The 19,260-nt window shown below is 41.1% G+C and overlaps 1 protein-coding gene across 1 annotated transcript in view; it reads right to left on the bottom strand.

Annotated features, from left to right (window-relative positions):
- Positions 1-19,260, bottom strand: part of NEK11 (NIMA related kinase 11) — a 593,243-nt gene that overhangs the window by 562,859 nt on the left and 11,124 nt on the right. Inside the window, exon 3 of the mRNA XM_086939910.1 lies at positions 18,703-18,900. Within this exon, the coding sequence (XP_086796036.1) occupies positions 18,703-18,900 (198 nt within the window). The remainder of the gene's footprint in view (positions 1-18,702; positions 18,901-19,260) is intronic.

The raw sequence follows: 19,260 nt of genomic DNA, 5'->3' as shown, positions 1-19,260 counted from the left end.
TGTGGCAAGGTGGAGTTAGCCGGCACGCGCAACACGTACAACGTAGGGGTTATCAAAGAAGAAGGATGGCGAGGATGAGGAAGGAGAGCAGCTATGGCGAGGAGGAGGCAGCCACGAAGGTAAGTGCCTTTTTTTACATTATAATTACTTTTGGAGGGGGAAGGGAGCGGAGCAGAGTTTTTTTCAAACGGGAAACAACACTTACAACGCAACTTTTACAACGCACTACCTTTACAACAAAACTTTTACAACGCAACATCCATTACAATGCATACCATTACAACGCAACCATTACAACGCATGTCACTACAACGCATACCACTACAACGCATGTCATTACAACGCAGTCATTACAACGCATACCATTACAACGCATACCTACACTATCCAACACTTACCCTACTGTTGCACCCCCTGGAGTTAGAATAGTAATTTTTACCCCTACACTATCCAATACTTACCCTACTGTTGCACCCCCTGGAGTTAGAATAGTAATTTTTACCCCTACACTATCCAACACTTACCCTACTGCTGCACCCCCCCTGGAGTTAGAATAGTAATTTTTACCCCTACACTATCCAATACTTACCATACATGCAATGTAATGGTATGCGTTGTAATGGTATGTGTTGTAAATGTAGTATGCGTTGTAGTGGAATGCGTTGTAAAGGTAGTTTCAAAGAATTTGTTGTAATGGCATGCGTTGTAATGGAATACGCTGTAATGGATGTTGCAGTGTAAAAAATGCGTTGTAAAGGTATGCGTTGTGAAAGTATGCGTTGTAACGACATACATCCTTTTCAAACTCCGTGGAACTCTGTGTAGAGCCACTACGCCTGCTCCGCCCATGGTTAATCCTGTTAGCATTTTAATTTTGTACCTAGTTTTGTGTATTTATTTTCATCCCTCTTTTAAATCCGTTGTATCTATATGATTCATTGCACATACACTGTTTAATTGACTTTTATGTTTTTTTGCAAAAGCTGAATAAAGCGAGTTGATGATGATGCCTAACTCTCGCAATCCTCCTCACATTTATCATTGATTACACTTGGTGTACGGTTCAACGGTTTACGGACCTCTTTAATGAATCTTAATTGTTATGTTCTTAATAGACTGTTTTCAATATTCTCTATCCTCCCTTGTTAGTAGGATATTGGCTTACATGTGCATACATCTTGCGATAAAAGTGTTTCTCTTTTCAGTGTAGCTCAGTTATATTTTAAAACGTGTCTTTAGTTTAGGGCCTACCCTGTGGAAGCATCTATTTCAATTAAGAAACAGTCCAGTAGTATTCATGCTTTTTGTTTAATTGTCCCAGTAGAAAGCGGTTTCTGGCACATGCATCATTGTCAATTGCATTCGCAAACGGTGCGAATCGCAATTTTCGGCCGTTTGCGAATGCAATTGACATTTAGGATGCATCATGTTTTTTGCAATTTTAGAAATCGCAATCATGTTGCGATTTCTAAAATTGCGATTGCATTTAAGAAATTGCAATTTGAGATTTCTTAAATGCAATGCATGAACATTTTAAATTTGCAAATTCGCAAATAGGGAGAGGTAAATTACCATGAAGTTGACCTTCATGGTAATTTGCGAAAACTTTCAAAAATGCACAAAAGTGCATTTTTGAAAGTTTCATTTTACACACACACATGCCCTTGGGGCATGCGTGTGTGAAAAAGGCACTTAAAGTTATATTTATGGGGTGCAGGGGGGGGTCCTTTGAACCCCCCCCCTGCACCCTTGAAATTGCATTCTCAATTTGCTATTCGCAAATTGCTAATTGCAAATTGAGAATGACTTCTCATTGATTCCTATGGGCCTCTTGGCCCATAGGAATCAATGGGAAGGGATTCCCTAATTGCGATTCGCAAATTGTGAATCGCAATTAAGGAATTTTTAGAAATCGCAAAAAAAATTGCGATTTCTTGATGCATAGCCTTTTGCGATTTCTTAATTGCGATTCGTTAATTTTCACAATTAAGAAATCGCAAACGGCAACAATGATGCATGTGGCAGTTTACGTTCCAAAATATCTGACCTTAAAAAAGGATTCTTCTAAACGAACCCCCTTTTCCATTAGGAATAACTGCTGTAAATGGCAATACACATAAACAGCAAAACAATTTGTTTGAAATACCTTTAAGTATTTAAAATATTTGGTTCCAGCTAGGTTCAAGCCTTTTCCATCGTCCAGCAACTGAGGATGTTAACCCTATCTGGACAAAACTAAAACTTCATCAAATGTCTGAATATACAACTAGATTGCGTTTGCAAAGCACCATACATTAGATTGCACCCCGTGGGGAGCCTTTTATGACGTGTGATCCTTTGAGGAAGCACCATACATTAGATTGCACCCCGTGGGGAGCCTTTTATGACGTGTGATCCTTTGAGGAAAAAAACAAATATTTTTGGTTAAATCTGGAAAGTTTTGTGGCAGGTGGTGGGTGGCTTCTGTAGAGAGTTTAGCCAAATGTATTAGTGCCTCAGCCACCAAATTACACCATTCCAATGGCCCTGCAATTAATCCATGTGGCCATCAGACCATCAGCCTATAAACAAATGAGTTCAACATGTCAATTTTTAATAATTGTTCGTGCTCATATGTAGTTTTCTATTAATTCAATGTCTTCAGTAGCAATGGCTCACTGCATTATTAAGTTTCACACTTTTTAAAAGCCAGTTTCAGAATTAGGGTCTCTGGAAATAATGACTCATCTAAATCTTAGAAAACACTCTTGAAATGTTTTCTCTTCAAGAACCTCAAACTTAATTGCAGCACTATGGGCCTAATGCACTTGTAATTATGAACAATTTACTTTTAATGGGATACAGAAATAAAAATGTTTTCAATAAGTTGGTTAATTGGCCCGAGGGGTCACCTGAAGTGAAAATGGAAATGTATTTTCAATGCAATTGAGGCACAACTCGGATAAAATGTGCAATGATGGTTTCTAAGTAACATAATTGGCCTTTCGGGGTCACCTGTGCTGTCAATGCAATTTAACTCATAGGCAAATGCTAAAGATTCAAATTGAATGTGGCATTTTCTTGTTGTTTAGTACATTTAATTGCCAATATGAGTCCTTTGGGATTTACAGTGGTGATGGGAAGGCCACAGGCTGGTGGACGGTATAACAAATAGGACGAGAAGACAGCTTTACAAGTGTGCCTCATCTGAACTCGATTTGTTCATTTTGCACAGGCACCAGTTCCCAAAAGCCAAGCCTGAGTGAAAAAACAACTTTCTGGAGGAAGAGTTAGTAAGGTACTGTTTTACAGAGCTAAGGAACCGAGATTGATTAATGCCTAATACAGAATAGCCATGTTTCAAGTTGTTTCCTAAACTGTAGAAGGCACTTGAAGGAAGAATGACAAAATTACTGAATGGCCATGTTTTCACGTTTTTCTAAACTTCAGAAGGCACTTGAATGATCAATAAAAAAATTACCGAATAGCCATTTTTTCAAATGTTTCCTAAACTGTAGAAGGCAATGTAAGGAACAATGACAACATTACTGAATAGCCATTTTTTTTTCAAATGTTTCCTAAACTGTAGAAGGCAATTTAAGGATCAATGACAACATTACTGAATAGCCATGTTTTCAAATGTTTCCTAACCTGTAGAAGGCAATTTAAGGATCAATGGCAAAATTACTGAATTGCCATGTTTTCAGTTGTTTTCTAAACTGTAGAAGGCACTTGAATGATCAATGACAAAATTACTGAATTGCCATGTTTTCAAGTTTTTTCTAAACTGTAGAAGGCACTTGAAGGAACAATGACAAAAGTACAAAACAGAGATCTTTTCAAGTTTTTCCTAAACTATAGAAGGCACTTGAAGTACCAATGACAAAATTACTGAACTGCCATGCTTTCATGTTTTTCCTAAACTCTAGAAGGAACTTGAAGGACAAAGTGAAAAAAACGAGGCAGGCGTTTTTAAGAGCTAGATCACATGTGTCTGAATGGCACTGACTGTCACAAGCCCAACAAGACCCTGAGTAAATGTCATGCAGAATTATCTGTTATAGGCAGTGCTTCATTTGGCCCGGTGGTTGCAGGTTGTGGGCTCTGGCACTCTTTCCTGGTGTACGGGACTTATTTTTCATCATCAGCCTATGAGCAGAGCAAGAGAGAGATGAAAACAGTGACAGAGGTAGAAAGCAGGAATGAAAATGAGCTAGCAAGAGTGAGATAAAAATACAGGAATGCAGAATGATGGAAGAGAGTGGCATCAGGTGGAATCAAGACTAGGAAACCTTTTTGTTGCGCAAATTCAGCATTTGGAAGGGCAGGCCGTGGATGCCTAAGAAACACTTCTGGTCTTTTTTTTATTTAAACTAAGCACAGCTTATTCGTAAGACTGGAAGGAAACTGGAATCAAAGAAATAGGCAAGGCGGGACAATTTTCCCCATAAAAGGTGCTAAGTACTGATCTGTAACAACTGGGCACTTCTTTAATACCAGTTTTACTCTTTGAGGTGTGGCCCAAAGATAGCTTTAACTGTCTTGTCAACCTCACTTTTCCAAAAACTAATGATAAAAATAATGTACATACAGAGGGGCTTTTAGTCAATCTTCTTTACCCATTGGGCTGCTTTAATGTTACTTAAATTACCACTGCGCATGGTACAGAACAAGGAGTCTACACGCTGAGTGACTGCATCTTCATGTGCACATCCACTTAAAGAAATCGTCCTCTAGGGTTAGAAACTTGAAGGCACTTGTATTTACCAGTGAATGCTAATGCCGGTGTATAGTGGGATGTCATCACCTATGTCCATAACACTCAAGACATTAATTGAAAGCTGCAATATGGAGTCATCATCGTATTCCAAATTTGGCATATTTATTTCTCCTATGGACAACAAGCACACATATTTAAATTATCCCAAGTGTAAGTGCAAATTTATATTGTGAAGCTACACCTCGTCAATGTTAGGAAGGACATTTGAAGCAGCTGCGTCTGACTCAACCGCGAAATCTAGTAATGACTTAGGGTACCGCACCTTTGTGAAGACTTCAAGCAGTTGGATCTGTCTTTAGAGGGACATCAGGTAACCACTTGAAGTGCCGCAGCTTTGTGAAAGACTTTTAAAGTCACTGCATATGATTTATGAGGAACATCTGGCAACATCATGCAGTTCTGCTGGTTTGTAAAAGTCTTACAAGGAGTTGAATCTGACTCTTAAAGCATTACGTACTGTTATGAGAGGGACATCAAGTAATGACTTGAGGTACAGTAACTTTGTGAAAGACGTCTCAAGCAGTTGCTTCTGACTTTAGATGGATATACAGAAATGTCTTAAGAGACTACAGCCTTGTTAAAGACTTACAAAACTGTAGCTTCTGGCATGAGAGGGACATCTAGTAGGGACTTCAGGTGCTGCAGCTACATGAAAGCCAGACCGGTTACCTTTGTTAATGCTTGTTAAGGATTGTTTTTATGTTTTAGCTAAATTGATTTACTTATCTTTGATATTTGTTGATGAGGATTGCTGTTTCTAATTATGCTTGAAAAAATAATTTTAATTACTATACAATAGATTCATGCCCCACACTCACAGCAAGTTCTTTAAAAGATGCTTTGATGTCTAATTTAATATTGCAAACATATATTTTTTTAATGTGTTTCTCTAAGAGAATTTTAGCACAATGTTGAGCGTGCCCTGGAAGGCATTTTTTAAGTCAAGTTGAATTTAAATTTAGCCCTAGTTATTTTTGGTTTGGACAATGATCTTACAAGTCGGCTTTCCGGCGTGCAAGTGGGCTTATTTCTTTATTTGATCCTAATTGGACGCATGGAGATCTGCAAATTGTGGAAAGACTCTAGACCCCCGCTGTACGAGAATTGGTTGGGCGCGGCATTGGGCATGACTCGATTGGACCAGGGCCATGTAGAGGACAGTAATACAAACATCTGGCCACCACTGATATCCTGGGGTACAGAAATGAGGTTGGTCTAAGGTCTCAACGGTCCAATGATTACACCAAGCCTCGTACAAAGAAGCTGACCTGGTTGGCCTAAAGCCAATGCAATAACATAGGCCCAGGGCGCCTAGGTCGGAATGGGCTTTTCATTGTTAGTCTTGCAGACGCTAATCGTGAGATGAGGACTTTAAAAAAATATATATATATTGTAAACATCATAACTTATTTTTATATAGCTCTTCATATAGCATTTTGTCATTACTAAACTTTGTTAGTAGCAGGCAAGTGTCAGGAGTGAAGCTATCAGTAGCATAGCAGGTACAGTGGAACCAGGGCACAGTAGTCTGAGGGGCCATTGCACCACAAATATGGATGTTTATTAGTACACAACACAGTACACAACACAAAGGAAGGGTGCTATTGTCCTTCATTGTGTTAGGGCCATAGCACCTCTGCTACACCACTGTCAGACATTATAATACTATTTTGATATATTGTTGCTTAGGGCTATAATATTTGTTAACAAGGGAGAAGGCCTTTAAAAATCAGTATAGTCCAAGGCAGAAGGCCCACTGAGGGTAGAATATCCTAAGTTAAAAAGGGAGAAACAGAAACAAACAAAGCATTGGACTGTTTAAGAAGAAGGTCGATACCAGCCATTATATGCCCTGAGGTACTCAATTGCCTTCAATGGAGCTCTCAACCTTTCAATGTTTTAATATAGCTTTTAGACTGCTGCTGAGGGTTTTATCGATTGTTAAAGGCCCTGAACCCGAGTTATAGCCCTGAGCCGCGGGCGAGGTTGTGGTTTACCAACCTTGAAAGAATGGTATGCTGATTCTACCTTGCTGGGATTCAAAGTCATAACTTTCTTATCACTGCAATTGTCAGCAGCAAGCATTCACCTCATAGAGACATCCTACCAGCAAGATATATTAATCAACTGAAATAAAGACATTAATACAAAGCTAACTTAAAACCTTAACAGACTTGTGTATTCCTCCGGGTCACTTGTTTAACGTTCAAAGTAAGAACGTAAATAGTTAAGCATTCGCCTTTCTGGATGCAATATTATAGTCGATTCAGTAAGCAGAGAAAGAACATGCAAAGCATAAAATGCAAATTCATATATGACCACCCAAAAGTGCCAATACATAAAGCTACAGAAGAATTGGCCATAATACACACTGTCCTGCATCACAGTTGAAACACCATTTTCATGTACAGCCATGCTTTTTTGGTATGTCTTATGACGAGGTCTTGCACCTTTACAGATTTCATCCAGGACCTAAAGTACTAAACATACAAACAGACCAGTCTAGTCATGGTGAGGTCTTAGAGTTCTACAGATCTAGTGCATAATCATTTTTCTGGGGATGTTCAAGGGACAGAATACCTGCCAGAGATCTGTGAGCAGGTCCAGAGTGCGGGACGCAGAAGCGCCCCTAGAGAAAAAGTTGAGGCCACAAATATTTAATGCCTCCAGGAGAGACATGAAGATGGTGCCCTCCCCCAAGTGCCAGTGGAGGTTCAAAGTTGGAGCCATCCTGATCTCCCTCTTGTCAGAGCAAAGCAGTAGGAATGCTGCTCCTGATATGGTGTGGAGACCAGTGGAGGCGCAACAGAGCGACAGAGAGAGTGTGACGTTGTATGGGTGCCTGCTTCCATATCTTCCGTTTGGAGATGGCTGTGGGGCAGAAGTTGGAGGAGGAACCCTCATGCTAATGACAATCCTATCTGCCCTGAGAAATGGTTGATCACTGGCAGCAAGGGCCCTTACTGTATGGTCTTTAAACAGAGAAAATAGATGGAAACAGCCCAGAATAGGAAGGAGCTAGAGTACCACTGTGAGTGGAAGCTCTGGAATGTTATCCTTCCCAACACATCGTGGTTAATTTGATTTGATTTGATTTGGGATTTATAAAGTGCGCGATTGTCCATGGGCGTCTTGGCGCTGTGAGACATAGTAGACCAGTTAGCTTCTATTTGAGGTTAAAAACTTGTAGAGAACACCAGGTTTTTATCTCTTTTCTAAAAGAGAGCAGAGAGGGGCTATTTTTGATTGACATTGGGAGCAAGTTCCAAATCCTGGCTGCATGCAGTCTGAAACTTCTCCCACCCCATCGAACCTGATTAAATCTAGGTACCTGAACCATTTTTTGATGGCTGGATCTCAAAGATCTGGAGGGCTCGTACCATTTCAAATGATTTTTCAGGAACTGACAGCCAGTTCCATGAAGAGTCTTGTATGTCAGACAGAGGGATTTGAATTTGACTCTTTTGCCAATTGACAGCCAGTGAAGACCTCTTAGTCTGAGTGCTACCGGTTCAAATTTTGGAATCTCTAACACCAGTCTGGCTGCTGCATTTTGTAGACGTTGTAATGTTGCTAGCTGCTTGGCCTGAATCCCCGCATAAAGCGCGCTTCCAAAGTCCAACCTAGACAGCGCCAGTGCAGTGACCACTGTCTTGCGCCAATCTTGTGGAATGAAAGGTAATACTTTTCTAATCATTTTTAGAATGTACCAGATGGAGGAGGCTAACTTGTTTGTTTGTGCCTCATATGTGAGCTTATCGTCCAGGAGAACTCCCAGATTTCTGACTTTGTTAACTGGGGAAGGACGTTGGCCCAAGCTATCCGGCCACCATTCCTGCGACCAGGCTTGCATGTCTGTCCCCATCAGCATTAGTTCACTTTTATCTCCATTTAGTTTCAAGCAGTTGCCCTGCATCCATTGAAAAATGTGTTCCATGCATTTCTTAAATTTCTCGGCAGTCTCTTTAATGTTATTAGTGATAGACACCACGATTTGTGTGTCGTGGGCATAAGAGACTGGGGTAAAGCCGTAATCCCTTAATAATGCCGCCAGGGGTGCCACATATAGGTTGAATAGAGTGGGACTTAGTGACGACCCCTGTGGAACACCGCATGGGGAGCGGAAAGGTTTGGATTTTGCCTCTCCCTGCTCCGCCGTGAAAGTCCTATTTGACAGGTAGGAGGCTATTAGTGTTGGAGCTGACTCATGCACTCCTGTATCTCTAAGGCGGCAGAGTAGGATATTGTGGTTTACCGTGTCAAAGGCTGCCGAGGGATCTAATAAAATCAAGGCGGCCTTTCCCCCGGCATCCAGTATGTACCTAAGTTCCTCTGTGGCTGTCAACAGGGCTGTTTCAGTTCCCTGCCCTTCTCGAAAACCGAATTGTGAGTGGTCTAGCGTATTCGTTTCATTGAGAAATTGGGACAGCTGCCTGTCCAGTAGTTTCTCCAAAACTTTAGCCGGAAAGGGTATTCTTGCTATGGGTTTATAGTTGCCCGGTTCTTGTGGGTTGATGATTGACGGTAGTGGTAGAGGAACGAAGGTCATGGAAGATGATCGGGGAATTCATGTTTTGGTGATGTCACAGCTGGCATCTTTGTTGGAGAAATTAAGAGGGTCTCAATTGGAGAATTCTGATTCAGGGTTTAATTAGGGGCGTAAAGTAGGGCTTTATATCCCTCAGTGCGTGGAAACCCAATACAATTAAATTATAATACAATAGAAATAAAATGTTAGCAGCTTCTGAGGTGCCACAAGGCCTGCTGACATCCTTAGCTTTGTAGCAAGCGAGCAGCTGGTTGTGCCCTCCCCTGCTACTGCCAGCCTCTTAAAAAAGGGTGGAGGGGCCTTATAGCAGTGGGGGCAGTGTGGGTCTAAAGTCCACATGCAGGTAGAATGTGCACTGCACTACAATAGTTAATTTCACTATCATGTTGGTTTCTCAAATTCATATGTAAAGCACCTTCGACCTACGTACCTTAAAAGAATTGGTGAAACCAACATCTGACAGAAGGTGAGACACAGTGCCAGTGACCGGTCCACATGACATTTAACATGATGCCCTAAGGCGCCCGGCTGACTTTTCCAAAATCACTGAATTTTCCAACTGAAAGTTTTTATGCTGAGGAAAATCTTCAAATGACTCCCAAACAACATGAGAAAAACTATCACTCATCACTGGCAAGTTTGACTATGGTAACACCCTCTACGCCTAGATCACCAAGCAGCTGACTAGAAGACTACAACCCATCCGGAGCTTGGCAGCCAGACTCATCCTCAACCTCCCACACAGAACTCTTATTAGACCACATCTCAGGGAGCTACATTGGCTCCTGATAAACAAGTGTGCTGAATTCAAACTCTTCACACACACATTCAAGGCACTACATCATTCAGGCCCCACCTATCTTAACAGGCATATCCCCTTCCAAAAACCACCTAAACAACTCTGTTCCGCTGGATTCCTAAACACACACATCCTACGCATGCACAGAACCAGAACAGGAGGACGGGTTTCCTCTTACATAACTCCTAAAGCATGGAACAACCTCATTCTCTACATTAGAGCCTCCACGTCATGTCTTCTTGAATTCCACAAGAAGCTTCAGTTTACCAACCTGCCATAAACCTTCCTGCACATAAACAATCTTGAAAGGCGATTTGTTCTTTCTATGTGTGCTGCAGAATGCAGTACTCATTCAAAGAGCAAAAAAACGAGGGAAATTAATAATATCTCCTCGTATCCTCAGTCTAAGACCACATATTTCCTGGTCTTAGTTTTCAGCGCGGCCCCAGCCTTGTAAATATGGGACAGCATCAAAAAGCAATGGGCGTTGCGGTGGAACGCCCACTGCAACACCCATTGCAAGCCCCTTTAACACTAAGTGAAGTGTGAAAAGGCGCCTAATTTACAAGGCAATGTTAAGGCACATTAAGTGGCTTAATGCCGCTTTGTAAATAAGGAGAAGGCGTAAATATTCCATAAAGTTTAATCCACTGTGTTTTTTAAACATATAAAGACTGCTCCCTCTTCCAGCCCCATTTAAAGATTCCTGCACACCAGTGCATACCCCTTGGGGCTCTTACATACTTATGTACGATGGGACCTTACACAGTTATGCAATGGCAATGAGGGATATGCAGTGCCTCGTTGCCCTTATCTAAGTATGTAAGGGCACCGATGTGTATGCACTGGAATGGACACCCTTTGCTACTCTTACATAAGTGTGTAACGGCACTGAGATTATATGGAACGAATAAGGCTGTTTCATTAATAAGTTGCCAAGGCACAAAACCCAATCTAAGTGTTTGTAATGCCCAATTTAGTTGGATAATCATTCTTAACTGAGCCTGCCCGTGTTGTAACATTTTCAAATCTCCTTTCGCGCGACCGAAGGCTGAGGACAAAATAAGATTTAGTGAGTGCATTCTTTTAGAAAGCGTATGCATTCCATTTTCAATCACTTTTAAAACTGGTTACCTGTTTTCTTGATCCATTTGCCTAATTCTTACTGCAGCTTCTTTAGCTGGATATTTATTTAATTCATTGTAAATGGTATATATTCCTGTGGCAAGGAATCCTTTATTTCTTTGAGGACATGGTCCCAAATGAAAGTCAGGAAAATCCATATTTTCATTTATGGAGGAAAAATGCTCTTTCACAACCGAAAGACTAAAGTGTTCTAGCCCTCGTTGGCAAAACTGGCCTACACTGTATGAAATTGCAACTATAGGTGTTTGTGCAACATAGCATGGATCAGGACGATTACGTTTAGGTCTTACAGTGCTAGAAAGAAAATGCTGCATGCACATTTTAGAATTATAAGGCTATAAGGGCAAACCTTTTGTAGAGAATTGTGCTGAATTAAAAGTTCCATTCTGTATCATGTTGTTTATATTTGTCTCAGACATATTCATTGAGAATTGCAGATTATTGAACATAGTCAGGTTGGCTTTTAGTATAAAAGGTTTCTTTAAATCCTTCATTGTTCCGAATCCCAGACTAGTAGTCTGCTGGATAGTTTTGTTTAGAAAAGTTATTTCGAGTAAAATCACTCTATTAGTTGCCCTCTGGGATTTTAACTCCATGAATAGAGTGATTTTACTCGTAGTTGTCTGTAGTAGGTCTACATGTTTCAGCCCAGAAAAAAGGTATAAATTGGGTTTTCATCAGGACTGTGTGAAAAATGTGAGTGAGTGGCAAAATTTGGCCACGTGAATAGTGAATTCTCAGCACACGCGCTAAGGCGTGTTGGAAAAATTGAGTGGGTGTCGATACTTACAACCCCACTTGAGGAAACTCTAGAATGGAGTGTTTGGCAGCGTATCAGGGCCCGGGAGGGGTACTATCTGTAGTCACACTTTCATCAAGATGGTGGACCCGCTACAATCTATTTCAGTCTCCTGTGGTCCCGGCTGGGGATATTTGAGATCATGAGGGGAGCCGGTGAGGGTCTTTTGACAAAGGAGGAATTAAAGTGCTGACAAATGTCACATTGTCTAACATAGGCCCTAGTTTGTTTATAAAAGTTAGGCCACCAATAGCATTGCTATGATAGCATTTATTCCTTCATGTGCAGAGGCCAACCCTTTGTGTGCTTCTTTGATTAATTTTAATCTAGACAGTTCATTAGATATTTGTTTCCCATTCCTGTTATGGGGACTAACAGAATATTATCAGAATTAAGGGTGTAGGAGTATTTGGAGGAAAACCTGCAGGAGGTTTCCTTGCTTGCTTGGTTGCATTAATGGATGTTAATATATCTGTGTCGATCTTGTTTTCAGATCTAGTTAGGACTGCTGCTCGGACAGTCTGTATTGCAGCTTTTGCAGTTAGGTCAGCTGCACAGTATCTGTTTAGCATGAATACCATCATGATGATGGCCCAAATTGTCCCTCATGTGGACCAATGGAAGCTTGTCTTGTAAGACAGCTACCTGTCCCCAAAGCTGTTTATTCTTTATAGGCTTTCCCTTTGAATCCTTGAATCCATTCAATCACTAGTGTTGCAAAGTGACATTGTAACCTTGCATACAGAAAGCTGAGTTGAACACAAGGAGTGTGGGAACTTGTGAGTCAGTCTTCTGTGATGCAAGTTGCAGAGCATGTAATTATTCTTGTTGTGCAGTAGTCACCTAGGAGTTTGGTGTAGTTGGATTGTGGAATAAATTCACCGTCATTCACTACAACTTGCACTGCTGCGGAGGATGCAAGTACTTGCATTTGGTTCCTACCGCTGGTTGGGCATAGCCAGCTGTGTAAAAGATGCTCTGGCAAGACTCAACAGGTAAATTGTGTAGGAACAGTATCCTGTTCATATTGGAGAAAGGCTTGTGTATGAAGAGAGAGATTATACTGAATCTTTACATCCACTGCACTTAAAGAAGAGGCCCACTGTACCCGTCTTAGGAGTTGGGACGAGCATTAGGAAAGCTCGCCTTTGTGGCCTCTAGTGCTGGTATGGGGGAAACAATAATGATGTGTTTTCCATGTGCCAATGGGCACTTCTACAGAATAGCTGTTTGTAAAGCTGTCAAGATTTGTTCAATGAAAACAAATCATGCTTCCGCCAGGGAATACAAGTGAGACTTGTAGGAACTTGAGATGGTCTGTCCTTCATTGTAGGTCACACAGGTGTAACCATGGTTACTGGGCATGACTCTGATAACTAGGTTGGGTTTATTGTCCCTAGTTTTTAAACATTTTGTTTCATGCATGTCTGCTTGTAGAGCATGCAAAATATCCCTATGTGCGCTCAACCACTGTTTAGAGGAAAACGTGGGAAAAATCACTTCATAAAGAGGCTTCACTCTCTCTGCGTAATGAGGCAAATAAGTTTGTCCAATGGTAGGAAAACCCAACAGGGATTACAACTTTTTCAATGTTTCAGGAGGCTTCAAGGTAGCGCACTTTTGAAGGGAGTCTGGAACTAGACCTTTGCCCTCGTTGGATAATTCATATCCAAGGAAAGTCTGTATCATGTACAAGATCTTTAATTTTTTTTTATTAAACTTGAAACTATGTGATCTTAACATAGCCACTACTCTGTCTACCCTGGTGCAGATTCAAGTCATCGTCAATTAAGTTGATATCATCAAAGTAGGACAATACCTCAGCATCTGATTGTAAGACCTCCATGATGCATGCAGAAAACAAGCCAGGACTATTCTAATAGCCTTTTGGCAAATGTCAGAAGAGAAACTGCACTCCGTCGAAACTAAAAGCGGTTAGATATTCTTTTTCAGGTGCCATATTTTGACTGAAAATCCCATTGGAAATATCTAGGGTCATTTTATATTTATTCCCCGCCAAGTTCATCATCAAACCTGTAATGTGGGCCTTTTGTACTGCAAATGTTCTTGTATGCAAATTCAAATTTCTATAGTCTAAGACTATTGTAAAGAACCGTCTGGTTTGGAGACAGGAAAAAGGGGTGTGTCCATGGGTGATAGGCAAGGCACTATTATGCCTTGATAATGATTTGGTCTAATATTGGTTTAATACCATGTTTTGCTTCTGGTTTTAAGGGTATTTTGTTTGTGGTTGTGGGTCACTATGTAGAGGAAGAACATGTGGACTAAAGTGTTCATCCCACCGCTTGCATTCTATATATGACTGGTGATTGTCTTACAGCCTATTGACTGGCATACATTTCCCTGATATCCTCAGTATAATTTTTTAGGTTTTAAATGTGGCTTAATGGGATGAGTACCTAAGATATCTCTACCTAAAGAGATGTAACCTTCCGTGATTATTTTTGGTAATTCTAGTTCACGGTCTTGAACTGTTGCTGCTTCCTGTCTCTGATGCATAGCCAGAACTGACCCCTCTCACTTCATGTTGCTTAGAATTCCTAAATCCAGTGTTTGCTCTGCACTTGTCTAAGTACATCAGGGAGGACTGCAAATGAAGGCGCACCAGGTGTACTGGTATAAAGGCATGCAAAGATGCTTTCCCAGGAGTTACACTTCTCTGCCAGAGGCACCATCCATAATCAGTATTCTGTGTTTGCCTTGGGGGTTAGTGTGTGGATACACTGCTTCTAACTGGTTGGCCCTGCGAGCGATCCAGAAACCATTCCATCACGCTTTGTGAGCGCTTTGCCCATGATAGCGCTTATAGTCTGTTGACTGATAGATTGTATCCGTGGGAGAGTGGCAGGACCTACTGAGACACCAGGTCTGTAGCTCAAAGTAATTTGCATGAACAGCACAAGTCTCCTGTGTAAGGCGACTATGTTATGTAATACCCCTACTACCTCTGCATAGGATACAATTTCAGGGCAAAGAATGGGAATGTAGCCAGCCAAGAGTGGCCACGTAGCCCCCTCATTGCTTAGTGGCCCCAAATGAACATGTATGTTCCTGTGTGGCAAATGATCACCAAACCAATTTTGATGTTCCTGATAAGTTAAAGGAATTTCCAGTTCTTGGTAACCCTTATAGTGAGCTGGCAGATCTACCATCATTTATTCATGAAACTGCCCTGAAGCAGCATCAATAGACTAGAAACTCCACCCGGGAGTAAAAATCCGCAAAGGCATTTGCTGGATATGCAGCTTTTGCAAAAGTAAATACCCCCCATAGGAGACATCTGGAGCTTTGGGGTGTTGATTAACTGCTTCCCTGCAACTGGCCCCATAATGATAGGTGCTGCCACGATGAATGGATTCAATTTGTAATTGGAATCAAAGAATTAGATAACCCAAGGAAAGGGGAATAACCTTTATGAGTCAAGCTTTACAAACCTACAGAAATAGGTGCTTCTTTTTCCTCATAGGCGGTAATCATGATTACTACGGACGTCTCCGTAATGACGTAATAATGGTTCAAATGTGTGTGATAAGTGTAAACTACTCAAGGCGTAGCCGTTAGATGCGAGTCCCACTTTGGGCACCAACTGTTGCGTAAGCTATGACTACAAATGGTGCTTTCCCACCCACGGGTGACACTGGTGAACTTGGTTCAATGCACCAGTGTTGAATGTGAAAGGCAAGTTATTGTAGCCCTGCAAACACTGCTTAATACTAAGGAAGATGGTGGCCTCCATGATCTAGAATGGAGTAGAGGACTTTTCAGGAATGGGTATTTACAGGAACATGAGAGAATCGTTGGTTCATGGGAGTACTCCTTAAACAATATTAAGAATTCCTATTCCTAAGGATGTAAAGGCATTGGCACATGCATAATTGTACATAGTGAATTGCTCATGCAAAAATGTCTTGGAGGAGAGGAATTACACTTAGTAACTTTTTATATGTTTTTTATCCACAGTAAAAACACCTTCCCCTAAGTGCCCGCTGATTTTGGGGGTACTTTGTTCCTTTCCCAACCTGAAAAAACATTTACTCCTCCCCTTTGTCAGGAGAAAATCTCTAAAAGTTTCCAAGTGAAATAGGGCAAGTTAAAGTTTGTGCAAACCCACACTTTTTGGGTATGCAGAAAATTCCCCTGCACTGGAATCCCTACTCACGCCTAGGGCAGCAGATATACTCCCTCATGACATTACATCACCTTTGGGTAACATTATGTGTTAGTAAATTGATTTTAGTACAAAATGTAAATGTGCTTTCATAAATCATGTCATCTGTAAGTTGAATTTACATGTGCAGGTGGCTTTCTGAATCTTAACCTAAGATGGGTCACAATGGCTACAAATAGCCAATGTAAGAAATTGGGTTAATGGTCGATGGGGGTGAAACTCTATCCAACCAGGAACCACAATTCTTGTCAGGGTGAAGTCGCAAGCAAACCCTACATTAACCTGTGCTGAAGCCTCAGGCAGCTTGGTGGAGGGCTGTCAGGTTTAGCTCAGACGCAATGTGTAAAGTATGCGTGCAACACTTCAAACAGTGACACAGTGAAAACATATCATAAAAGGGTGTACTGAAGGCCTGGTGTTTGAGGTCCAATATTTATACCTGTGCCCTTTCTCTGGAAGGTGGGAGAAGCTTATAGAGGTATCCGTTTGAAGTCCCCAGGCATCCTGCCTTCCCTGTCCTGGGTCCAGCCTAACTACAGGGGGTATGCAGACCTTTATGTTGAGGCAGGGCACAGCCCATTCTAGTGTAATTAGGGCTGTGCTCAGCTCCACCCTCCCATTCTGCCAATGATGGTCCATACAGGCACAAATAGGCTCTCCATTGTGTGGGGCTGTCTAGGAGGAATACACAAAGCCCAATTCTCAACCACACCCAGTTATGTGACACAGGGACAGGTTACAGGCACTTAATAGCTAAGGCAGGAAAATGCCAACTTTCTAATAGTGGCATTTTCAAAATTGTAATTTAAAATTCTACTTTACCTTAAGGGAGGATTTTTATTACAATTCCAAAGACACCAAACATGAACCAAATTCCTATTCCATTTTGGAAATTACAGCTTATTAAATGTAATAAAGTAAAGCCAATGTTATCCTGTGGAACAGGTAGGCCTTGCAGTAGTGAAAACAATTTTAGGAATTTTTCACTACCAAGATATATACAACTTAAAAGTACATGTAAAACTTTTTAAAATACAGTGTGCTCTGCCCTCTGGGCTGTCAAGGGCCTACCGTAGGGGTGACTTATATGTACTAAAAAGGAAGGTTTGGGAAATTGCAGAAAGGTTTATTTTGCCAGGTTGAAAATTGAAGTTTTAAATTGCACACACAAGCTGCAATGGCAGGCCTGAGATATGTTTCAATGGCTACTTAAGTGGGTGGCGCAATTCGTGCTGTAGGCCCACAAGTCACATTTAATTTACAGGCCTTAGTTACATGTAGTACCACCTTACTAAGGACTTAGTAGTAAATAAAATATGCAAACTGGGGATAAGCCAATGTTACAATGTTTTAAGGAGAGAGCAAAAACACTGTAGCACTGGTTAGCAGTTGTAAAGTGTGCAGAGTCCTGAGGCCAGCAGATACGGGATCAGAAAAAAATGGAGGATGAAGCCAAAATGTTTGGGGGAAGACCATCCTACGGCTGACAGGTATTACAGCCAATATTTCTGCCTGTGTGACGGATAGTAAATTAGAAGTTGACTAGTATAAGCTAGTCAGTGGTTCTTAACCATTTGTCTTCTGTGGACCCCTACCTAATCATTACTGGAACCCAGGGACACATGCTGCATCATTATTGGAATTCAGGGACCCTGGCATAAGCATTTTCGATGACTTGAACCATAAAACAATGCACAAAAGAAACAAGCATTTATCACAGAAATACACAAATGATCAAATATTTTATTTCATTCACAAACACATATAAAAAATTATTGTGATTTTATTGACGAGGTTGGAGCTTTTCTAAATCAGATGAGGCCACTTACCATCTATACTACATTCTGTTTGATGCATTTGCACTGCTCCCACAAATCAATTTTAGGATAATAATTTAATTTTTAGCTTCAATATTTTCAAATTCCCTCACATTCACAGATCGTTTTAAGATTTTCAATTTTACATTTTGCTTCTTTTATTTTTATATACACTTTATGAACCTGGTAATAATATTTTTAAGCAGTAACAGACCCCCTGAGTAGACTTTGCAGACCACCATGTGTCCCCGGGCCACAGGTTAAGAACCACTGTGCTGGATCATCTTCCTTTAGCCACACAAATGTATGCATTGCACATGTATGTCTAGGGAAATCTGAAATGTATCTGTGCAATTGCATTAAATATACTATATATGCAAAGAAAGGTCTATAAACTAATATACAAAGAATGTACAGGTACTAACAACTAAAAGGGCCCGAGCAACAAGATGAAGCTTGATTTCTGAGCCATCATAATACCTTTATTCCACAAGGACAATATTGCAAGTGCAACAGCTGCATAATCAGAAATCGGAGAAATCTGATGACCTAGAAAAAGCAGACGGTAGGCCCTGCACCGCGCTGATCGCATTATGACCTGAAAATGAGACCACTTGCTTGGAAATAACATGCCGCCCACTCACCAAATGTCAGACTTGGAGTCGTAGCCTTGATGGTTGAGCGCCTCTGGGCTCATGTAGTACGGTGTCCCGGTAAAGGTCGTTGCAAGGTCACACGATCCCATCAGGAAGCGAGACACTCCAAAGTCACCTAATTGATACAGAAAGAAATCACAGACAAAGCTCAAAAAATCAACCACAAATGCCAATGAGAATTCAGCACTGAGCAGTCGAATAGTAAAACATGATATTAAAAGTATTTATTTATTCTCCAGTGGGTTATGTAACACTCGCAGTGGCAATCTCATAGTGCTGGAAACAAAAAATGCCGGAAGGACAAGGCAAGCAGCCTGGTCCTTTCCTTTGTAGTATACTTGTGCTTCTCACAAGATGGCCACTTGTGGTCATTAGTCCTTCCTTTGTGTTCCCTTTCCCCCAGCCTCCACTTTTGTCAATGAATGGTCTGATCAGCTGGTGAGGTCTGCGCTCTGCTGTGTTTCTTAATAAACCTATCTTGTAACCTAAAGGAAGTGTCCTGCTGCCTACATTATCATTTACAACATCCTTCTCTTGCTGTGCTCC

This window comes from Lissotriton vulgaris, chromosome 10, assembly GCF_964263255.1.
Source record: "Lissotriton vulgaris chromosome 10, aLisVul1.2, whole genome shotgun sequence".
Classification (NCBI taxonomy): domain Eukaryota; kingdom Metazoa; phylum Chordata; class Amphibia; order Caudata; family Salamandridae; genus Lissotriton; species Lissotriton vulgaris.
The sequence above is the reverse complement of the archived record's forward strand: the minus strand, read 5'-3'. Positions and strand labels throughout refer to the sequence as shown.